General features: G+C 44.3%; 1 protein-coding gene and 3 pseudogenes across 1 annotated transcript; 1 reads left to right on the top strand and 3 right to left on the bottom strand.

Moving 5' to 3' along the window:
• Positions 1 to 1704: 1704 nt before the first annotated feature.
• Positions 1705 to 3777, bottom strand: LOC131905293 (crooked neck-like protein 1). The gene is given in 1 exon segment (XM_059256263.1): positions 1705 to 3777. A coding segment is annotated over 1 exon segment (2073 nt).
• A 954-nt stretch (positions 3778 to 4731) lies between these two features.
• Positions 4732 to 5964, bottom strand: LOC131904927 (preferentially expressed antigen in melanoma-like protein 1; annotated as a pseudogene).
• An 11961-nt stretch (positions 5965 to 17925) lies between these two features.
• Positions 17926 to 18307, top strand: LOC131905292 (transcription initiation factor TFIID subunit 10-like; annotated as a pseudogene).
• Positions 18308 to 20420: 2113 nt separating this feature from the next.
• On the bottom strand, positions 20421 to 22266 carry LOC131905291 (probable ATP-dependent RNA helicase DDX41; annotated as a pseudogene).
• Positions 22267 to 25027: the final 2761 nt, after the last annotated feature.

Raw genomic sequence — 25027 nt, 5'->3', positions numbered from 1 at the left:
CTAAGGCTGTCAACCCTATATTTAGCTCTGTGTTTCTTAATTATTAAGATCATTTAGAAAATCGTTCACAGGGCCAGGTGTGACACTAAGCTCCAGGACAGCGTATTCTCTGGTTCCTCTGAAGCTTTTATAACCCATTACTACTTAACAGGCTGGTCTCAAACTCAGAGATCCTCCTGCCTCTGCCTCCCGAGTGCCGGGATTAAAGGCGTGTGCCTCTGTTGGGGGATCTAGTTTGTCCTGGGCCGGCTCTCTGGTGTGGGCTGGTTTTTGAAGCCCACTTCTGAGGTCCAGGTGTGTGTGTGTGTGTGTGTGTGTGTGTGTGTGTGTGTTTGTCCGGGTTACTCCGGTTCAGCGTCCGCAGACATGGCGTCCTCTACAGCGGCCGGGAAACAGAGGATTCCCAAAGTGGCCAAGGTGAAAAACAAAGCGCCAGCTGAGGTACAGCTAACTGCAGAGCAGCTCTTAAGAGAGGCTAAAGAGAGAGAACTCGAGCTCCTTCCACCCCCGCCTCAGCAGAGGATCACAGATGAAGAGTTCAATGATTACAAACTTGGGAAGAGGAAGACTTTTGAAGATAACATAAGAGAAAATAGGACTGTGATTAGTAACTGAATCAAGTACCCTCAGTGGGAAGAGAGTGTGTGGCTGTCTCTGAGGAAGTAGAAGTTCTCATGTTTTGTGTGTTTTTTGGAAGCCCTTGATGCTGTCCTTAGCACCATGGAATGGTATCCAAAGAAAGGATGGAAAGAAAGATCCCATGCCGGAAGCCAAGCTGGGGTCTGAAGTACTGAATAAGAATCGTCTGAATGCTGGGAGCTCCTCTCTAATCTCAGACAGTGTGGGAACTACAGGAGCTGACTGGGGGAACATGCATCAGAATGTCTGGGTGGAGCTAGACTTAGGAGAGCACCACCAACACTCCTTAGCTAGGAGGATCTAGAATTCCACCTTAGCCAGGGCTCCATGGTCAAACCTAAAATCAAAAGTCAAAAAAGAAGGAAACAAACCCAGTGTCTGGAAAATCCACAGAAGCCAAAGGAGTGAGCATAGACTACACAGGCCATTGTACTAATATGATAAAATTTATTTTTTAAATACAAAATAACCACATAGCATTTTAAACGTAAACAGTCAGTAACATTTTGTACATTCACGATAGTTGTAGAATATTGTCATCTTCCCGAAAAGGGGTCTTCCTAGAAGCAAAGGGATCTTCCTAGAAGCACTCATTCCCTCTCCCCTCTCCCCCCAGGCCTGACAAGCATAATCCACTCTCTTGGGATCTGCCTGTTCTGGACAGTTACTGTACATGGAATCACAATGCACTACTTGGTCAATCTGTTTCTCTCGCTTTCTATAATGTTATCAGAGTTTATCCATGTACCAGTGTGTATCATCACTTCACTTTTATGTCTAAACATTGTCTCATTGTAGGGGAATGTCATGGCTTATAAATTATCTGTCATACACTGATGGGCATGTGAGTACACAGGCCATATAAAACTCATTTTCATATAGGGTAGGAGCAGGAGGGGTGAACACAAGAATCTATGGTGTTCTATCCACATTGAACCCAAGAGTGTTTTAAAAAATAATTAGAAAGGTAGCTATCAAAGATCACTCCTTACTATGTAAATATATAAAAAAGTTCAGAAATCAAAGTTCTAAACTATTAATTTCTATTAAAAAAAATTCCAACACTTAAAAAGATGAGGATTCACTCTCACCAATGTCCTTATGTGGATCCTATTGGGCAGCTTCTTTTTCTTGTTGCCGTTTCTTCCAAAGCTTGGCCATTGCCAGAAACTTGAGGTTAAGCTGGTTGGCAGCCTCCTCTGGAAAGATGTAATCGTGGTATTCTTCCCAGCCGGCATCAGACCCATCTTCAGCCTGGACCTTCCTCCTCTTCTTGGCCCTTTCTGGCATGAGTTTGTCTACTCCTTGCTTGTCTGATACTGTTCCAAATTCATCTTCAAAACTTCGCCAGGATTCCAGCAACCTAAGTCTCTCTTCTTTCTCTTCACGTTTTCTCATGGTTTTGTTGGCCTCTTGGTAAATCTGTCTGCATTTAGTCACACTTGCCTCTTCCCCTGAGGATAACTCAAACTGAGCCAAACTGATCCATACCTTGACATGCTGTGTTCGCTGAAGCAATTGTCGGTAAAGGTTTCGTGCTCTTTCAGTTTCTTCCTGCTCCATCTCAAAATCGATGTATGATTTCCAAAGTACCTCTGGCATGTCTAAGCTTGACTGGCTGACGGCTAATTCGTAGATGGCCCGGGCTCTATCGATGTCACCGAGGATGGTCTCTAATTCTGCAAACTTAATCCATGAGGTACAATTTTCAGGTCCAAATTCCAAGAACTTCTCATAAAGCTTGCAGCATCTGTGAAATTCTCGAAGCTGTAGTTCCAGTTCTATATACCCTTTGAATAACTTGTTCTTTGGACATTTGCCTATGGAAGTCCCCAAAGCTCTTCTGGCCAGCGTCAGATTTTTGTGTCGTATTTCAAACTGGGCATAATATAACCACATTTTGGCAAATGTGAACTTTTTGTGAGGAATTAGTGCCAAAGACGCTTGATAGACCTGCCTTGTCCTCTCAGGATCCTTGGCTTCCAGCTCTTCGTAGAACGCATAGTTGATCCAGAGATAGATGTAGCGCTTCCAATGCCTCTTCTCCTGGATGGGCGGCACGTTGGCAATGGCCCTCTCATAGACTTCCCGCACTGTGTCGGCCTCCGCCTCGCTTTCCTCCAGGCGCAAGTAATCAAACCAGGCATCGTAATTGTACGGATTAGCCTTCACTTCTTCTTCATATTGGCATCTCCGTTTGCTCACGATGATATCTTCCACAGCCCTCCGGTCACCAAACTTCTTCTCAAAGATGGTATAGTTTTTCAAGAGTTCTTGCGCCCCTTGTTTTGAAATTCTATGCAGGGCATATTTGTAGATAACTCGTACCCTTTCCAATTCTTTCTGATTTTCCTCAAATTTAGCAAAGACCGCATACAGGTGTGCGTCCATACGCTCCTCTCCAAAGAACTCCACTGCTCTCTTGTAGACTTTCCGCGCATGGGCAAAATGAGCATGCTTCTCTTCGAATCGGGCATACTTGACCCAGTTCTTCACAGCAGGGTGCACGAGCACAAAGCGTTCGTAAAGGGTTCGGGCCTGCTACACCTCTTTGTGTCTCAGCTCGAAGTTGATGTAGGCATGCCAGGCCTGGTCCTCAGGCCGCCATTCCATCCAGCGCTCAAACACTTGACGGGCACCGGCAACATTGCCCAACATCTCCTCCATGTACGCGGACTTGTACCAGAACTGACTGACTCGGGGCAGAGCTGTCAGGGCTCGGTCCCAGATATTTCGGGCGTGGTTGACCTGGCGGTTCTTCATTTCCATCTCGGCATATTTCAGCCAGAGTGTAACATTCCGATAGTCTACATCCAAGGCACGCTCGTATATGGACCGAGCCCTTTGGATTTCCTTTACACTTTCTTCCCACTGAGCGTATTTGATCCAATTACTGATCACAGTCCTATTTTTTCTTATCTTATCTTCAAAAGTCTTCCTCTTCCCAAGTTTGTAATCATTGAGCTCCTCTTCATCTGTGATCCTCTGCTGAGGCGGGGGTGGAAGGAGCTCGAGTTCTCTCTCTTTAGCCTCTCTAGAGAGCTGCTCTGCAGTTAGCTGTACCTCAGCTGGCGCTTTGGTTTTCACCTTGGCCACTTTGGGAATCCTCTGTTTCCCGGCCACTGTAGAGGACGCCATGTCTGCACCTGCTGAACTGGTGTAAGGATGTGGATTCAATTCCCAACATGATGGCCCAATATCCCCTGAAACAGTACCCAGGGAGCAAACTGATGCCCTCTTCTGATCTCCACAGGCACCTAGCACACGGTATGCAAACATTGGCTCAGGCCCACAAACATATACATATGAAACTTCAGGAGATCTGTAGGGCAAATTTTCCTTATTTCTTCAAAGGCGGTGGCAAACTGCTAATTTCTGCTCAAAAACTTCAGATATTACCATCAATTCTAAATCTGTAGTTTTCAGTTGCACAAGTTACTTGACTGTCATTACTTCACTATTTGACTTAATTGTATAATTATATGAATCTACTTATTAAGAAAAGGAAAATATGTAGGCCAGCTAACTTGGCAAGAATCAAGTCAGGCAATATGATCATACTTCAGCTTGGCTCCAAGGGAAATGTCTGGTAAGCACTGTTTTAAGTTTTCATCCATTTCTATAGTTTAACTTAAAGTAAAAAGCATCTTTTCAGTTAAGAAAAAGAAAAACCCCAGCCTTTCCTTAATGGGACATAGTAGGCAGCCTGCTGTGTCCATACACATGGCTGCTGAATAGAGCACAGATTGGGAACTAATGCAGGTGTGACATCCTTTCATCAAATGTCCTCATGTGTCTTCAGCTTTCATGAACACACTAGCTAAGGAAGAAACTAGAATCTACTCACTAGATCTCGTTGCTTCATAACTGGCTAAACAACATGGGTGTCTTTCCAGACCATCAACCCCACCTTAACCTTGATCCTTTGCACCACTGGTTATGTAAGACCTCTCTCTAGGTCAGAGCAGACAGGAAACAATACCTTGACATTGCTAATGCCTCAGCACTGTCAATGCACTAGTGGGTACAGGGAGCAGGTGCCCACTTATATAAAGGTACAGGGCTTTGTTCTGCTCTGCAGAGCATCTGTCTTTACCCAAGCAGCTAGTGCAGGTGGCCCTCAAGGAAGGGAACCGTTTCCAGATGCAGCTTCTGGAGACATTCCAGGTTGAGGAACTGCGAGGTGAACTGGATGATGATATAGCTCTTCTCCTCTGTGGAAATCAAGTTATCTTCTTGGATGTTGGTGAGAGAGAGCTTACGCAGGTTCCTCATGCAGCCCAGGTAAGAAGCCAAGTTAAGCAAGAAAACTGGATTGCAGAAAGCATCATGCAGGCCCAGTGTTTCTACATACTCCAGGTTTACCTTTTCTGAGAGCTTCCTGTGTTTAAAACGGAATGCTGACCAAATGTGAAGCTCATTACAGTACAGCTGTAATAACCCTTTCCTCTTATCACTCCATTCCAGGAGGTACCCTAAGAACTGAGTAAGGGGGGCTTCCATGAAAAACAAGTCCACTACCACCTTCAAGGGCTTCTTCACTCCTGCCTTCAATTTGCCTGCCACTGCTTGAGTCTCACTTGAGGTCTGTGGTAACCAGTTATTCATGGACCCAGGCCGCATATCCAAATAGTTCTGACCCACAGACCGTAGATCCAGTTTGTACTGCCTGTGGGTAAAACAGAAAAGAGCCTCAGCAGCTAGGCCAGGACACAATATCTTGCCTGTGTTTTATTCCAGCCCTGAAGTTGGCCTTCTGTTCAGTCTTACTTTCTGCCATGTTCTTCAGTGTCTCCCTGTCCCACTTCTAGTACCCATGGGAAGCAGGGGCAGTCCTTCAGGCACAGCTGTATCCACCATGAGTCCTGCACCCTGCACAGCCCTTTCCCAGATGGCTCAGCAGTGGCCAAAGTGTGTAGTCTGAAAGCTGCTGCCATCAGAAACCTCTGCTCCATCCGTGGCCCCTCTTCCCCATTTTGAATCCTATCATCTCTGCTCTGGGCTTCCCTCCCAGGGTACCCAAGTCTTCCTCACCTGGGGCAAACCTCCTGGATAAGCAGTTTATCAATCTCCTCTAGGACAACTTGTGCTTGGGTCTCTAAGTAGCTTGTTCTCTTCAGAACTCCCAGAGGGAGTCGAGGGAAGGGCCAGGAAGACACTATTGTCCTCAGGACATTAACATGATTACCAGCATAGGCTTGCTTCAACAGTTGTGGTTAACCATACTATGGGTAAGTTCTTCAAAGCAATGTTGGCCAAGGCCTCCTCTTTCAACAGTCTCTGGACAGCCAGTTCCTGGAGTGTGAGCAAGGTCTTGCTGCTCATTTTGGTGGATCTTCAGGGAGAAAGATCCCAGAGAAGCATTTAGAAAAAGACATCTATATTTTCATGATAATGATTAGAGGGCCTTTCTCACTCACAGAAACCAAGGGCCACAGTCACTGCTCATTCCGCTCTATGTTCCATTGATCCACAAATCCATATCATCCCCCCACCCCACCTCTTACTCCCCCCTTCCCACCCCCACCCCCGTTTACAATATCATCTCCCAAGTATCAGTGGTCACAGCCCACTTCACTCTCACCCATTTCCAACCAGTTTGGCACTGGATTCCATTCCCAGTGGGAAGTGATTCCTGAGGATTCTGAAAGCTAACTCAACTTCCTGGGGTAGTTTTTCTCATCACTCAGACATTATATTGCTGGGAGTAGTGACAGAGGCCTATAATCCTGACACCCTAACATAGGAGGTCTGGGACTGGAGAGATGGCTCAGTATTTAGGAGCACTTGCTCCTGTAGAGGACCTGGAATTCATTTTCAGCCCTCACATGTCACCTCAAAACTGCCTGGTAATTCCAGTTCTAGGGAATTTAGCACTCTCTTCTAACATCCCTGGCATTAGGCACATGGATGATACAAATTTATACAAGGAGGTGAGCACACATATAAAATAAATCAAAGTCAGGCATGGTGGTGCCCATCTTTAATCCCTGGAGGCAGAAACACTGGGATCTGAGTTTGATGCCAGATTGGGCTCCATGGTGAGTTCCAGGACAGCCAGAGATACACCGATAAAGCCTGTCTCAAAAGATAGGAGATTCCAGAGATCAAGGCCAACCGCAACTATTTAGCAAGTTGGAGATCAGCCTAGGCTACATCAAACTTAAACAAGTTATACTAACCTTATCCTAACTTGCTATCTCTCCAACCAGAGTCATTTAAAATATAAGGTAAGGGCATGCAAATTAAATACTTTAATAATTAAAAAATAAGTTTGGTAAGAAAGTTTTATTTATTTATTTTTTTTGTGTGTGCAAAACCAAAAAGCTCCCTCATTTGAGCTAACCAATGGCAAATATTTTTAGTCTACACCTAGTGTCAGGCACTAGTGAGGATGCAAGCTCAGCCTCTTTTGGTTTCTTACTCAGGCATCCTGTGGTCAGCTGGCAGTGATGCAGACTGAGGAACCAGAAAACAGTATTCCCAAACCAGAACCCAGAATCTACTTTACACTAATATCAAGAGTTATTTTCTTAATGAACGTTTTGTTTTGTTTGGTTTTGGTTTTTCAAGACAGGGTTTCTCTGTATAGCCCTGGCTGTCCTGGAACTCACTCTGTAGACCAGGATGACCACAACTCACAGGTGCCTTCAATCCCTGCCTCTGTTCCCCCAGTGTTGAGATTGAAGGCCTGTCTAAATTAAGACATTTGAAATATTTGTTTTTATTATGTGTATGGGTGTTTTGACTGAGTGTGTGTCTGTGCATGATGTTCATACACTGCCCAAAGATGGCAGAAGAGGGTTTTACATCCATTGGAACTGGAGTTACAGATAGCTGAGCTATGTAAGTATTGGAAATTGAACACAGATCCTCTATGAACAAGTCTTCTTCCAAGTCCTAGGAACATTTTGGTAAATCGGGGTAGCATTCTGTTGATCTTCCTAGATTTCTGATGACAACATTACATCACTTGATAACACTTATTTTCAAGAATGAGAAACTAGACATAAAGAGGGATAATGACTTTGAAAGTGTGGGAGAAGGAGGCTGTTGAAGTGCTATGTCCAGTGTGGGGGTGGCGTAGGGTGGAGCTATGGTCTTGAAAGTTAAACATGAACAGAAACCAGGTCAATGGGAGGCATACAACTTGGAACTCTGAACTTTGTTTCCTTAGAAGAGGTTTCACTCTAGCCCACATGAAACTACTATGCAGTTCAGGCTAGTCTCAAACTCAGGGAAATCCTTCTGCCGCAGCCTCATGAAAAGTATTACAGGCCAGCACCACCAGCTAAGGTGCAAACTTTTCATTAAAATTTACAAAAACTAGCCGGGGTGGTGGTGGTCCAGGCCTTTAATCCCAGCACTTGGGAGGCAAAGGCAGGCAGATCTCTGAGTTCGAGGCCAGCCTGGTCTAGAAATCAAGTTCCAGGACAGGCTCCAAAGCAACACAGAGATATCCGGTCTCAAAAAACAAAAAAACAAAGAAACAACGAAAAACAACACCAAAAAAAAATAAATAAATAAAACAAAACAAAACAAAAAACCAAAAAACCCTGTCTCAAAAAACCAACCAACCAACCAACAACAACAAAAATAAAATTTACAGTAAACTAGCCTTTCGGTGGTGGTGCATGCCTGTAATCCAGCAATGGGGAGGCTGAGGCAGGCAGATCTCTGGGAATTCCAGGCCAGCCTACTCTACAGAGCTAGTTCCAGAACAGGCTCCAAAGCTACAGAGAAGCCCTGTCTCAAAGAAAAAAAATTATAGAAAACTGGCAAGTGTAATGATGGCCTTTAATGTCAGCCCTTGGGAGGCAGAGGCAGAAGATCTGAGTTTGAGGCCAGGCCAGGGCTGCCAAGGAGAGTCCCTTTCTAAAATATAAAATAAAAATTTACAGAAAACCTGAGGCAGACATTTTCAGTGTTTTCTTTTTTGGTGCTGAGAATGCAATACTGCACTAGCAAGCTTCACACCACCACTTATTTTATTAATTTTTAAAGATTCATTTATTTATTTATTTATTTATTTATTTATTTATTTATTTATTAAGTATGCAGTGTTCTGCCTGCAAGTATGCCTGCAGGACAGAAGAGGGCACCAGATCCCATTATAGATGGTTGTGAGCCACCATGTGGTTACTAGGAATTGAACTCAGGACCTCTGGAAGAGCAGCCAGTGCTCTTAACTGCTGAGCCATCTCTCCATTTTCCTCCCACCCCACCCCCACACACTTTAAGCTAAAGGTTTTACTTATTGACTTATTATTATTATTATTATTATTATTATTATTATCATTACTATTACTAATAAGACAGGTTCTCACTGTTGAGTTCAAGGCTAGCCTGAACTACATAAGAGTAAGTTCTAGGACAACCAGGGCTACTGAGAAAAACTCTTGTCTTGAAAACCAAAAAATAAAAATATTACTTAAAAAACAAAACAAAAAATCAATCCTGGCAGGTGGTGGTGGTTCACACCGTTAGTCCCAGCACTTGGGAGCAGAGGCAGGTGAATCTCTGAGCCTGGTCTATAAAGTGAGTTCCAGGACAGCCAGGGGTACACAGAGAAACCCTGTCTGAGTGGTGGGGGGTGTATTTCTGGCTGGAAGCCAGGCATCATGTTGATGCATACCTTTAATCCTCGCACTGGGGAGGCATTCAGATCTTTGAGTTCAAGGCTAGCCTGGTGTATCTACACATCTACAGAGTGAATTCCCATCCTAGCTACATAGTAAGACTCAGCTTAAAACAGACTAGCAAAAAAACAAATGAGGCTGGGAATATGGCTCAGTAGTGGAGCAATTGCCTAGTACACGCAAGCTTAGGTTCAACCCTGTTGTATGAACTTTGCTCCGGGGAGATGGGAACAAGTCATCACCCCAGGTAAAACACTAGTACTAACTAAAGTAAGCTTCCCGCCCATGTTCAGCTTGATCAACCAATGAACTTACTGGATTTTTATACGGGATCATGGGTGAGGGGTTACTTACAGAGCCTAAATGACCCTGAACAGTAATCACTCAGTCTTACCCAACATGACATCCTCATACCTCTTAGATGGAGTCTTTCCTTCCACTAACCTCCAATATACTCAAGTCTCCCCAGACCAGCAGCAGTAAGGGCAGAATTATATACAGCTGGGATGGGGACATAGGAAGTGGCTGGCACCTCAGGTGAGGATCTAATGTCCCTCCCACTCTCTCCTATGATGGAAGGTCAATAGGAATGATCAAGTAACCACAGCTGCTCTGATGAAGATGTTCATGGCTCTTGGGGACCAGGAGAACATTCCACAACCTAGCCTCGCTTTTTTTTTTTTTAATTTTCAAGAGAGAGTCCCTCTATGTAGCTTGGACTCCCCTCTAAATCATATCATTCTTCCTGACTCAGTTCTCAAGTTTACAGGCCTGTGTCAAAAATTTTAGTTAAAACGTTTTAATGTAAATAGCCAGGAGTGGTAGTGACCACTGTTAATCCCAGCCTGTGGAGGCAAAAACAGGAGGACCTCGTTGAGGCCAGCCTGGTGCACATATTGTTCCAGGACAACAAGAGCTATGTAGAGAGAGTCTCAAAAAAAAAAAAAAAAAAACTACTTTAATCCCAGCACTCAGGAGGCAGAAGCAAACCGATCTGAGTTGGAGGGCAGCCTGGTCTACAAAGTGAATTCCAGGACAGGCTCCAAAGCTACACAGAGAAACCCTGTCTGGAGGTCAGGGGCACTAATAAAATTTAATGTGAAATAAATGAAAAGCAACAATTATTTAAAATGATTAGGCAAGGCTGAGCATGTTCATAAGCACCATTAGCCGAGAAGCAGTGCTTGGGAAGCAGAGGCAGTCTGATAGCTGTGAATGAGTCCAGCCAGGGCCACACAGTTCAGACCTTGTCTCAAAAAAGGGGGGTGGTGGTGAACGGATTGCTCAGTGACAAAGTGAGCTGGATGTTCTTCACAAGGACCGGGGTTGAATTCTCAGCGCCTGCATGATGCCTCACAGCTCCAGTTCTACAGGATGCTCTCCTCTAGGCTTCACAGTCACCAGGCATTTATGTGATACAGACATAGTGCAGGCAACACCCCCATTGTGAAATTCAGGACAAGCCTGGGATATAGAACAAGATTTTGTCTCAAACCAAGGAAAACACTCTGTTCCTCTAAGAGCCCAAATCAGAGACTGTAACAATCAAGGTGCACATACTCACAGCTACTAGAAACTGGCTGTTGAGAATCTCCACTGCTCAAGCTGGCCCAGAACTCCTGGGCTCAAGAAGTGATCCTCCAAGCTCAACAGAAGACAATAGGTGGGATTTTAGACTAGTACCGCCAAGGCCCTAAGCTGGGGGAAAGGGAGCAGAGGTTTGTCGATAGAAACCATTGACTTACCAGATGTGACAGGGAGCTTTCTCTCCTAGTCGGGCTCGTGTGACTCTAAGCTCCTGTTCAGTGTCTTCTCTGGCTCCTCTGAAGCTTTTATATCCCGTTACTACTCACCAGGCTGGCCTCAAACTCAGAGATCCTCCTGCCTCTGCCTCCTGAGTGCTGAGATTAAAGGTCTAGGCCACCTTGTGCTACTCAGTAACAGTTTTTTTTTAATTACCATGTAGTCCTTCTAACGTTAATTTATGCCATTTGCTTTGGCCTATCAGAAGATGGTGTTCAAACGGCATACCTTGTCAATTTTTCTCAAACTCACTGAAGAAAGAGCTGTTCTGCTTTTGGGGTGAGGAGTGATTTAAGGGAGGCCACATGTCAAAGCCCAGTTCCGTTCTGTTCTCATGTCCCTGCCTTCCTTTTGTTTCTCAGAAACAGAGTAAACTGAAGCATGGAGAAGGGATAAAGGAAGAAAGAGATGTATTTCTTGAGCTTTCAGTGTACACAAGTCCTAAACATGCATCAGTACATTGGCTCCTAGAAGGGCCCCATCATCTAGGTGTGGCTCAATATCCTCATCTGATGTTGAGTTACTAAGGCTCTTACTTCAGGTCCCCTGCCCATCACCATCAGGCGTCAGCTGGGAACTCAGCAGGAATCCTTTATTTAGAACCATAATTGACCACAGGCACCTTGTTATTAGTCATCCTTGGATCCTGTGTCATCTCAAAACTAGCTCCAGGGGGCTGCAGAGATGGATAGGAGCACTAAAGGCTCTTGCTGGGGACCAAGGTTCAGTTCCCAGAATCCACATGGCAGCTCATAACTGTTTATAACTTTAGTTCCAGGGGATCTGATGCCCTCTTCTGTCCACTGTGGGCACTGCATAAACATGGTGCACATGCAGGCAAACCATTTATACAAGTAAAATGAAATAAATAAATCTTTAAAAAAAAAAACCCAACTTGCTCTGGGGCTGGAGATGCAGCTCATTTGATGCATGAATGCCTAGGTTCAGTCCTCTGCACCGCATAATCTCGCTGTGGTGGCACATGCCAGTAATCTCAGCACTTGGGAGGTAGAGGTCAAAGGATGTCAGAAGTTCAAGGTCATCTTTGGATACATGATTCCTACTTGATATCTTGTCAGTAGTAATAAAGCATTGGCTTGTTTTTTTTGATAGGAAGTAGAAAAACACATTATGTAGAAAGATTTTTTCATTGATATGACAGAGTCCCAAAAGGATACAATATTTTAATAAGATAGATTGATAGATCTCTTAATAAAGTGTCCATGCTTGTGTGATCTTAGTATTTGATTCAAAAGGAATCTAGTTAATTTTACCAGCAATAACTAGTGTAGGCCAAGAAAGGTTGCAACCTGGTAGGACCAGAGGCATGGTTTGCAGAGGTCTAGAGGCTCTTTCTAGCTGGGAGTCTACTCCACGTGTGGGAAGGATTTGTGTGTGCCCTAGTGTAAATTACCTGTATTCACATGGATTAATTTACATCAAGTCCTACCAGCATGGATCCAGGATATAAAGATAGAGCCCTGTGCCTGTGAGAATTCCTCATAGCCACCCTGTCCCAAATAAGCCCCCTTCGGTGGGGTTGCATGCCTGACAACAGACACCATCACCAAAGAATTAGCACCAACACTGCCACAAGTCCATGGAACCAGTGAGCTGTCCCCCACAGTGGGTAACTTGCATTTCTCTTCCCTTTCAAAACACCCCTTTACCTCCTTAGATACACCCATGTTAGCCAAGTATGCACATCTCAGGCTGCGATCCTCTGTTTTTCCCAAACAAACTACTCTGGAGAGTAGATCTTCACTTGTACATGTGTGTATGAACTCAAAGGACGGCCATGGATAGCCAAGAGAGAAGTTGACAATGGGAGAGAATTACTAAAACCACAACGTTCCAAGTCAGGTGTGGTGGGTCACTTTCATAACCCAAACACTGTGGTGATCATGGTGGGGGCTAAGACAGGAGTAGTACCATGAGTTCAAGTCCAGTATGGACTACACATACCAAGACTTCTTGCTGGTGATGGTGCAGCTTTTAATCCTAGTTGTTGGGAGACTGAGGCAAGCAGATCTCTGGGATTCTGATGCCAGCCTGGTCTACATACTGAGTTCCAGGACAGCCTGGGCTGTGTAGAGAGACTCTGTCTCAAAACAAACAAACAAACAAATAAACAAAACACAAATACTTCTTTGTCACACATTTATTTAAACAATGAAAATTCCCCTAAATTCAAAATATACACAGAGCAGTGTAATGCTTTAAGGGTTCATAATGGTAGAGCATTTGCCTAGCATGCACAAAGTCCAACGTTTAACCCCCCAGTAGTATTACTGATAGCCACCCACCCCCAGTACAATAGGACCTGTCACTTGAATCAAGAGTCCTGTAACCTCTGTAGACCTGACAGAGGTCAGATGACCATTACAGTCTGTTTGCAGTGGTCAGCTTAGACATGGGCACCTTAAGACTAACAAAGAAGTTTCTTCTGCTGTGTGTCTGCTTCACTGATTTTTTTGTTTGTTTGGTTTTTCAAGACAGGGTTTCTCTTTGTAGCCCTGGCTGTCCTGGAACTCACGCTGTAGACCAGGCTGACCACAACTCACAGGTGCCTTTAATCCCTGCCTCTGCTCCCCCAGTGTTGAGATTGAAGACCTGTCTAAATTAAAGCATTTTATATACTTGTTTTTATTATGTGTTTGGGTGTTTTGACTGAGTGTGTGTCTGTGCATGATGCTCACGCACTGCCCAAAGATGCCAGTAGAGGGTTTTGCATCCATTGGAACTGGAATTACAGATAACAGAGCTATGTAGGTTTTGGGAATCAAGCCTACATCCTCTACGAACAATGTTCTTCAAAGGCTTGGAACATTTTGGTGAATCGGAGTAGCATTCTGTTGATCTTTGGAAGATTTCTGATGACATTACATCACTTGATAACACTTATTTTCAAGAATGAGAAACTAGACATGAAGGGGGATAATGACTTTGAAAGTGTGGAGAAGGAGGCTGTTTAAGTGCTATGTCCAGTTTGAGGGTGGGGTGGGGTGGGGTGGAGCCTTGGTCTTGAAAGTTCAGCATGGACAGAAACCAGTTCACTGGGAAACTTACAACTTGGAACTCTGAACTTTGTTTTTATAGATAGAAGAGGTTTCACTTTATAGCCCACATGAAACTCACTATGTAGTTCAGGCTAGTCTCAAACTCAGGGAAATCCTCCTGCCTCAGCCTCATGAACTGGTATTACAGACAAGCAGCACCAGCTAAGGTGTAAACTTTTAAATTTATAGAAAACTAGTTGGGAGATGGTGGCACAGGCCTTTAATCCCAGCACTGGGGAGGCTGAGACAGGCAGATCTCTGTGAGTTCGAGGACAGCCTAGTCTACAGAGTGAGTTCCAGAACAGTCTCCAAAGCTACAGAGAAACCCTGTCTCTAAGAAAAAATTTACAGAAAACTGCCAAGGTGTGATGATGGTCTTTAATCTTAGCCCTTGAGAGGCAGAAGCAGAAGGATCTCTGAGTTGGAGGCCAGGCCAGGCTGCCAAGGAGAGTCCCTTTCTAAAAAATAAAATAAAAATTTACAGCAGACCTGAACCAGACATTTCCAATGTTTTCTTTTTTGTGCTGAGAATGCAATACTGCACTAGCAAGCTTCACACCACCACTTTTATTAAAATTAAAAAAAAATTGTTTTGGCATGTGAGGTGGCTCAGCAGGTAAAGGCACTTGCCATCAAGCCTGAGGACCTGGGTTCAATCACCAAGACCCACGTGGTGTAGAGAATTCTCATAGTTCTCTGACATCCAGACCTGTGCCCCAGCATGCACATGCGCACACACACACACACACACACACACACACACACACACACACACACACTAAATAAATGTCATAATTAAGAAAAATTTTAAGATTTATTTATTTATTGTGTATAGTGTTCTGCGTGCATGTATGCCTGCAGGCCAGAAGAGGGCACCAGATCTCCAGCTCCCAACCATAAACACACACACTTTAATGTACATGTTTTACTTATTGATTTATTATTATTATTATTATTGTTAATACTACTACTACTGCTATTAAGACTACTGTTGAGTTCAAGGCCACCCTGGACTACACTATAGTAAGTTCCAGGACAGCTAGGGCTATGAAGAAAAACTGTCTTGAAAACCAAAAATGGAAAAATTACTTAAAAAAACAAAACAAAACAACCAATCATGCCAGGTGGTGGAGGTTCACACCTTTAGTCCCAGCACTTGGGAGCAGAGGCAGGCGAATCTCTGAGCCTGGACAATAAAGTGAGTTCCAGGACAGCCAGGGGTACACATCCCATTGTTCTTCATGTCAACCTGAGTCCCTGTGATCTGAACCCTTTGCACTCCATTTTCTTTCCAATATATTAAGCACTGTGAAGCCATATGCTCTAGAACCCCTTGATGAGAGACATGTCTGTCAGATGCCATGACTTGATTAGGGCGATGGGGAAAGAAAGGTATTAAAATTCTGGGAACAAGTGGGCTGTACACTCGAATGAAGATACACAAACAACCCAAAATACTCAGCACATTTTATTATATGCAATTGAGGATGTCCATAGTATACATACACTCCCAACACTAGGCTTCCATTTTTAGTACCAGAAGAAACCTTATCCTACTTATTGAAAAAGTAAGGCAAAAAAAAAAAAAAAATTCTGCCCTCCAGGGTATAGAATCGTAAGTGAAAGCATTCCAAAACAGGAGAAATAGAGACTTTCTTGGCCTCCTTTTCTGCCCTGAGTATATCCAGCACCTCAGCACAAAGTAGGTTAAATTCCTCATAGCATAACAGAGGGGTAGGGTACATCTCATGGGTCAGCTTTATCAGCTTGGCTGTGTGATGTAGAAGGTTCTTTAGGACAAGCAGAGAGATATTATTATTACAAAAACTGACCACAGTAAGCTGGGAACATTGGCTCAGGGAAGGCAAGATAGCATTGAAATGACAGTCCCTCATCTCACAGTCCTCCAATTCCAGGGTTTGCAGGGTACTTGAGATTCTCTCAAGGAGAACCCCAAGAAGCTTAGGGCATGAATCAGATAGCTCTACACCACTCAGGTTCAGATGTTTGAGTTCACGGACGTTCAGGCACTGGCTCAGGTAATCCAAGTCTGAATGGCAGAGCTGGCAGTCAGTGACTGACAGGGTCTTCAAGGGGGTCTTCAGGCACCTAGGGAGAGATCGAGATTAGTTATGCCAAATAGTATTGAAGAGGATTGGTGGGAATGAAAGCTAGGCAGATGATGCTTTCCCCAAATTTAGTCTGTCTATATGATGGATTCATTCAGCTTCATCCTAGCAGTGTCTTTAAGAGTCCCCTGCAGCCGGGCAGTGGTGATGCATGCCTTTAATCCCAGCACTCAGGAGGCAGAGCCAGGTGGATCTCTGTGAGTTCCAGGCCAGCCTGGGCTAGCAAGTGAGTTCCAGGAAGGCGCAAAGCTACACAGAGAAACCCTGTCTGGAAAACCAACCCCCCTCCCCCCCAAAAAAAACCACAACAACAGGTCCTGGGGATTTAGCTCAGAGATAGAGTGCTTGCCTAGCAAGCACAAGGCCCTGGGTATGGTCCTCAGCTCCAGAAAAAAAAAATATTATGGGGCTGGAGAGATGGCTCAGAGGTTAAGAGCACTGCTTGTTCTTCCGAAGGTCCTGAGTTCAATTCCCAGCAACCACATGGTGGCTCACAACCATCTGTAAAGAGATCTGGTTCCCTCTTCTGGCCTGCAGGGATATGTGCAGACAAAACACTGTATACATAATAAATAAATAAATCTTTAAGAGTCCCTTGCTATGGGCCCTGGGACACAGCCAGTCCCCAGGAACCCCCACCCAACTCTGCCCCACTTGCTGAACAGCAAGGAAAATTCCTGTGGCCAGGCTCCTCCTACAAAACCCCCATCAGACCCTGCAATCTACAAGACCCACACCCTATACCAATACCCATCTACCTTCCTGAGACAAGGAATCCAATCTGCCAGCTCTCCCTGGATCAAGAGGTGAGTGACTCTTCTCCCACCAAGAGAGTCCTGCCTCTAGGACCCAGGTCTTGGGACACAACCAGTCTCCAGAAACCCCCATCCATCTCTGCCCCAGTTGCTGGCCAGCAGGGAAAACTCCTGGAGCCAGGCTCTCCCCACCAAAAACTCCCATCAGACCCGGCAATCTACAAGACCCACACCCTACCCCAATACCCAACTGCCTGAGATGCATAACTTCCTGAGACAAGGAATCCACCAGCTCTCATAGACATAGGCAAGACCCTGTGAGCATTGGAACCTGGAGTGACTGACTTATCCTGCTGGGATTGGAAGACCTGTAAGCAGCATCCAGATCAGACAAGTCATTCACCCTATCAAGAAGCCCCATTTCACCCAGGCTAGCCTGTCTCTCATTTCATCTTAATTTTTTTCTTGTTTGGTGTGGCTACTGTAAAGGAGAAAATTTCATTAAGCCCAGACTTAGTTTACACCTCTATATGTAAGCTTTTAAACCCTGTTACTACTCACCAGGCTGGCCTCGAACTCAGAGATCCTCCTGCCTCTGCCTCCCACTGCTGAGATTAAAGGCGTGTGGCCCCACCGACCTGCCTCAAAGGGATTTTAGACAGAGGATCTGATCTTGGGAAGGTTTGTCAAAAATGTCAAAGGTTTAAATCCCTTAATAAAATTCGATCTAGATCATGATGGAGAAAAGCCGGGTTCGTCGCCCCTCCCACCAGCACCATGAGCTGCAGCGGCTCAGACAAGGACCCTGAGGCAGCAGCAGGCAGGGGAACCTGCCCCATCGTGGGCTCCAGTGCAGGCCGGCCTAGGTGGCAGCAGCCGGCTTGGCTCCCCGTGAAGGGCAATGTCTAAGGGTGTGTATGCCCTGCCGAGCAAGGCCAACAGAGAAGGGAAGCCCTTAGTGTCCAGCACGTCTCTTGTAAACTTCTTGATGCAGCTGGAGGATTACACTCCTACGATCCCAGATGCAGTGACTGCTTATTACCTGAATCCTGCTGGCTTTGAAGATTCAGACCCATTCATAATTCGGCTCATCTCACTAGCTGCCCAGAAGTTCATCTCAGATATTGCCAACGATGCCCTACAGCACTGCAAAATGAAGGGCACAGCCTCTGGCAGCTCCCTGACCAAGAGCAAGGACCGCAAACACCCTTACCATGGAGGACTTGACCCCTTCCCTCAGCGAATATGGTATCCATGAGAAGAAGCCCCACTACTTCACCTGAGTCACCTAACCCAGACCTATTTGTCTTTTCCTCTGTCCCCACACCAGCCTGTTTCCATAATAAACTTTATTGTGAAAAATAGAAAGAAAAAAACAAAGAAAGAAAAGCGTTTTCATTTACCAGAAGGATAATTAAAAGAATTTAAAAGTTAAGACAGAAAGTCACAAACGTAATAAAGGAATTAAAAGGCTGTCTTGGCTTGTGCCTATACCTAGCACTAGGGAGGCTGAGGCTGGAGGATTGCTTAAAGTTCAAGACAAGCTTGGACCGCAGACACTGTTGTATTTTAAAAATGGTGAGGCAGCAGGAAGGAGTCACACCATACAACAGGCCCACATAGGAGGTTTATTGAGGGGAAGAGAAGGGGCAGAGATAGGTCTCTGGGGATGAGAGTGAAGCAAGAGAAAGAGACAGGAGGTGTACAAGTCCCGCATTTTATAAGGAAACATAGCGAATGCACACAGGGGATGCTCATAGAGGTTGCAGCTGAGATATAACCTGTCAGGACCCTGAGGGCAGGCCAGGTGTCCTAAATGCTAACAGACAACACTCATCCTTTCAGAAGCTTTCAGGATCTGGTCACAGCATTTATAATAATTTATTTTGGTTTTTCTATGTACATGTGTGTACGCACATATGGTTCCCACAGAGGTCTGAAGAGGACATTGGGTCCTCTGGAATTGCAGTTATAAGAGCCACCACCTACTGTGAGTGCTGAAACCCAAACTCAGGTCCTCCAGAGAGCAGCAAGCTCTCTTTATCACTGAGCCTTCCTTCCTTCTAAGTCTGGTCCCTTCCTATCTTAATCATACTCCTTTTTTAATTTTTTAAAATGTATTATTTTAATTACACTCATGGTATTCATTAATTTACACTCATGATATTAACTACATTTGTGGTATTTGATTACATTTGCACTATTCATTCAATAACTTTCTTTATGATATTCATTAATTACATTAATTGTACTGATTTTTTACGTTCATGATATTACGTTCCAATACTACTGTCCATTTGTGAGGCTTTTTTCACCAAAAAGAGATTCTGTACCTAAGAAATCATTGCTCTATATTCCTTTCTTCCCAATCTGGAGATAACAGCTAATCTTTCTGTCTCTATGAATTTTTATATTTTATATATTTCATGTAATACAATTCTATAGTATTTGTCCTTTTTTTAAATGTAAAAACATTTTATGTACAACTGCAGGAGAAATAATGCACAGATAGCTTGAACATAAAAACAGGTTATAATTCAAAAGACCAGAGTCATTTGAAACAAGAAAATATTTTCTCTGTAGAAAATAGTAAAAATGATAACATTTCCCAATAAGCCCCTTTAAGCCAAATAATAGCTAAATTATACATACACATTTTGACTAGGTTGTGGAATACATAAGAAACCTATATTCATCTGCTCAGAGAGCTATGTTTTACTTAAGTTGTGTAAGTGAGATTCCTGTTCATCTTCCCCTTCATTGTTTGATTTACAGCAGACATTTTTCTATAGGCTAATCTATAATCTAAAAAGATTTTAGCCTCCCCTCCTGAAATTACAGCCACCATATTCTCTCATTAGCTTGATACAGTACAAATTCTTATCCTAATAGTGAAATGATTCACTCAAACTTGCCCACTGGTTGGGCAAAACCAAAACTTACAAGCCAAAGTCATCCTTGGGTCCCCACTGCTAGGTACTCTCCCTGGATCAGTGGGTTGCAGTCTGATTGTCCTTTGCTTTATATCTAGGGTCCACTTATGAGTGAGTACATACCATGTTTGTCCTTCTGAGTCTGGGTTACCTCACTCAGGATGATATTTTCTAGTTCCATCCATTTGCCTGCCAATTTCATGATGTCATGTTTTTCTCTGCTGAGTAGTATTCCATTGTGTATATGTACCAATTTCTTAACCTTCAGTTGACAGGCATCTAGGTTGTTTCCAGGTTCTGGCTATTATGAATAATGCTGCTACGGACATAGTTGAGCATGTATCTTTGTGGTATGATTGAACATTCCTTGGGGGCTGGATTATTGTCTTAAGGGCTGGGGTATGCATGGCCGGAGCCTTGTGACTGATGCTGCCTTTTAGGGAGAAGAGGGAAGACAGATGGCTCAGAAGTCCATGGAGCTGTGGCCAGGTAGTCCTTTTGGTCAATATTGATGACCTGCTTTGTCTGCACAGCTTTGAGTTTGGGGCAGTCAGTAATCCAATGGCCAAGTCCTCCACAGAAGGCACAGCCACGTTCTCCTCCGATGTCCAGCATGGACTCATCCTCACAGTGTAGCACTTATAGAAAAGGCGGTACCTCTGCTTGGCCTCCAGCAACAAGGCTTTGAGGTCCATGAGCACTGACTCATCACAGGCCTTGTTGATGAAGGTGGTAGCAATGCTGTGTTTTCTGAAAGCCCAGTGCGGCCAATTCGGTGCATATAGTTCTCGATTTCTTCAGGCATGTCATAATTGATGATATGCTGGATGGCAGAAAAGTCCAGGCCTTTGGAGGCCACATCTGTGGCCACTAAGACATCCTTCTTGCTATCCTGGAATGCCTCAATGGCCTTGGTCCGCTCTTCCTGGTCTTTGCCCCCATGAATGGCCACAGCCTCGAACCCCTTGAGCAGGAGGTATTCATGAATGGAGTCCACATCTGCTTTCTTCTTTGCAAAGATGAGCACAGGTGGGTGTGTCTTCTGCAAGCACTCAAGCAGGTACACCATCTTGGCTTCCTCCTTAACATATTCCACCTCCTGGATGACATTCAGGCTAGCTGCTCCAGCATGTCCCACATTGATGGTGATAGGCTTTACCAGGGCACTCTTAGCAAATCTGAATCTTCTTGGGAATGGTGGCACTGAAAAGCAGAGTCTTCTGCTGGCCCTTGAAGTAGAAGATGGTCCGGATTTTACCCTCAAAGCCCATGTCCATCATGCGGTCAGCCTCATCCAGGGCCAGGTAGCGACAGACGTCCAAACTGACCATTTTCTTCTGCAGCAAATCCATGAGGCATCCAGGTGTGGCTACCATCACGTGCACACCATGTCAGATGGTCTCCATCTGCTCTTTCACTGACATTCCCCCGATGCAGAGAGCACAGCGCAGTAGGGGTGAGCTGTCCTCCTGCAGCAGATGGCAGTAATACTCCAGGATGCCATAGGTCTGCTGGGCCAGCTCTCGAGAGGGGCAGATGATGAGTCCATAGGGCCCTTCATGCTTGGAGAAAGGCAACCACTTCTCTTGTTCCAGGCAGAACATAATGACGGGCAATGTGAACACCAGTGTCTTGCCTGACCCCATGAAGGCAATGCCAATCATGTCCCTACCGAACAGAATGGTAGGGATGCCCTGGATCTGAATGGGTGTTGGGTGGAGGATGCCCTTTTTTTTCAGGCCTCGAAGGATGGCAGCAGGAAACTTCGTTTCCTTGAAACTCTTGATGGGTGGTGGGATACCTTCTCCTTCTACCAGGATGTGTTGCTTTTTCCGAACTCGGTCATGACGCTCGTCAGACATGCTCAGGACATAATGTGGGGGTGTCCAACTGGTTTTGATGGGATCGTCATATGTGATGCCTTTGGCCATTTCCTTCACTGACATCAAGGCTTGGCCTTCAGCCACACTCTCCAGAATCTTTTCTTCTTCCTTCAGTTGCTTTTCCTTGGCTGACTCCTTGCACGACTCAGCCTTCTCTTTGAGGTGCTGGTGCTGATCCAGGAGGCTGACATTGGACTGAGGGCCCAGCGGGATGTTGTCCTCATCTTCTTCGGGCTCACTTTCACTGTCCTGCTGCTCTACCTCCTCAGCTCCCTTACGTCTTGGCTGCAGCAGCTTCTGGAGCAGTAGCTGCCGGCGCTGCCTCAAAGGGACATAGGGGACATAGTCCTCTTCCTCAGAGTGGCTGCTTCCCGGGGCTGCCTCCTCCAGGCGAGCCCGCTTTTGCTGGAGTTCAGACTCCTCCATTGTTGGTCGCGCACATGGGCAATGTCAGGGCAGAAAATCAGTGCCTCCACCTTTTGACCTTTTTGACAAACCTTCCCAAGATCAGATCCACCACCTAAAATCCTTTGAAGCACGGTGGTGAGGGCATACACCTTCAATCTCAGCACTCAGGAGGCAGAGGCAGGAGGATCTCCGAGTTTGAGGCCTGCCTGGTGAGTAGTAATGTGTTATAAAAGCTTCAGAGGAGCCAGAGAAGGCAATGTCCAAGAGTTTAGAGTCACACAAGGCTCTGTAAACAAATTTCTAAATGGTCTTATTAAATAAGAAACACAGAGCCAAATAAAGGAGTGAGAGCCTTAGATCAGTGAAATAGGGAAAGCCACCAGCTACCTTAACTCACCAGCTCCGCACCTTCCAAAATGCCCTAACTTCCTGTCTACCAAGGTTTTTCTTGCCTAGGTTTTGATTGCCTTGGGGTTCTGCCCTCTCATTGGCTCTTAGCCCAGCTACCCAACTTCCTTGTCACTTCCTGTCTGTACAGACCTCCAGATCTCTATGGTTGGTACTGGGATTAAAGGTGAGACTCACTACACTTGGCTATTCCCTAGTGTGTCCTGGAACACACAGACTCTGCTTGACATGTCATGGAATTAAGGGCGAGTGTTACCACTGCCTGACATCTATGTTTACTTAAAATTGGCTGGCCATTGGTGAGAGTGGGGTGTTGAAATCTCCCACTACTAGTGTGTGGGGTTTGATGTGTGATTTAAGCTTTAGTAATGTTTCTTTTATAAATGTTCAGAAGTGAGACTTCATCTTGGTGGATTTTCCCTGTGATAAATAGGTAATGTCCTTCCCAATCTCTTTTGATTGATTTTAGTTTGAAATCTATTTTATTGGATATTAGGATAGCTACACCAGCTTGTTTCTTAAGTCCATTTGATTAGAAAGCCTTTTCCCAGGCTTCTATTCTGAAGTAGTATCTTTCTTTGAAGTTTAGGTTTGTTTCTTGTATGCAGTAGAAGGATGGATCCTGTTTTTGTATCCATTCTGTTAGCCTGTGTCTTTTTGTAGGTGAGTTGAGACCATTGATATTGATGGATATTAATGACCAGTGATTGCTAGTTAATTCCTGTTATTTTTTTGGTGGTAGTGTTTTGTTTTCCTTCTTTGGTATTTTTTGATGTGGGGATTATCTATTGCCTGAGTTTTCATGGGTGTGTTTAATTTCCTTAGGTTGGATTTTTCCTTCTAGTGCTTTCTATAGGGTTGGATTTGTGGATAGATATTGTATAAATCTGGTTTTATCATGAAATATTTTGTTTACTCAGTCTATGGTGATTAAGAGTTTTGCTGGGTATAATAGTCTGCATAACATTTGTCCAGGACCTTCTAGCTTTCCTAGTCTCCACTGAGATGTCTGGTGTTATTCTAATGGGTCTGCCTTTATATGTTCCTTGGCCTTTTTTCTTTGAGGCTTTTAGTATTTTTTCTTTGTTCTGTATGTTTAGTGGTTTGATTATTATGTGGCAAGGAGACATTTTTGTTTTTTGGGTTTTTTTTGAGGGGGGGATCCCACTTATTTGGTGTTCAGTAAGCTTCTTTTTTTCTTCATAGTAATTATTTCTTTAGAGTGGGAAAATTTTTTTCTATGATTTTGTTGAATATATTTTCTGTGCCTTTGAGTTGGTATTCTCCTTCTATCCCTATTATTATTACATTTGGTCTTTTCATGGTGTTTCATATTTCCTGGACATTTTGTGTTAAGACTTTTTTGGCTTTAGTGTTTTCTTTGACTGACAAATCTATTTGGGTTAACTACACTCTTGTAGTCTCAATGCTCACGAGGTGGAGGCAGGGAAATCAGACATTCAAGGGTATTCTCTACAACACTGATAGTTTGAGACTAGACCAGAACTTTAAAAAATCAATAGCTGAGGGAAATGGGTAATCTCTTTTATCTCAGCACTGATAGGTAGATCTTTGTGAGTGCCAGAACAGCCAGGGCTACATAGTGAGATTATTAAACAAAACAAAAACAAATACACACATTGAACAAAGCATAGTGAGACTCTCAAAAACCAAACCAAAACAAAGGGGGCTTGGCAGCCCAGGCCTTTAATCCTGGCACTGCCAATCAGGCTTGGTGTCCTAAGGCCTCTGGAAGCAGAAGCAGGTGGATCTCTGTGAGTCCAGATAAGCCTGATGTACATAACCAGTTCCAGAACAACTGGTGCTATTTATAGAGACCTTATCGCAACCTCCCTCCATACCCCATAAAAAAGCTAAAAAATAAATACCTATGAACAAAAAAATACACACAGAGATAAACTGAAACAGTAAACTAGTTTCTAGCTTTTCAGACACCTACGCCCAGAGATTATTTAATGTCTGAAGTCTGTGGAACACCTGTTGGAACATGGATCCCATGAAGGTAAATCTCATTTAAAGCAATTAACTCAGTCAAAGTGCCAGGGATCCAATCTCTCAGGTGGTACCTTGCAGCTTCTTGAAATGACTTAGACTACCCTTTGTAGAAAGCCTTGTGCTACAATAGTAATAGAAACAATTTAAGGAACTGGTCAATGTTTAAGCAGGTAAAGGAAAGAGTGTCCCTCGGGGAGCCACTTGGTAGGAGGAAAAGAGAACAGAGATCTGCCTGCCTCTGTTCCCCTAGGGGCCATACCTGGAGCACACGCGTATCTGAAATGAGCTTTTGCAAAGCTCTAATACTAATTTTGCCCTTATCCCATTTAAGATTATCAGAAAAATTGAATGAACA

This window comes from Peromyscus eremicus, chromosome 2, assembly GCF_949786415.1.
Source record: "Peromyscus eremicus chromosome 2, PerEre_H2_v1, whole genome shotgun sequence".
In the NCBI taxonomy this organism is placed as follows: Eukaryota; Metazoa; Chordata; class Mammalia; order Rodentia; family Cricetidae; genus Peromyscus; species Peromyscus eremicus.
The sequence above is the reverse complement of the archived record's forward strand: the minus strand, read 5'-3'. Positions and strand labels throughout refer to the sequence as shown.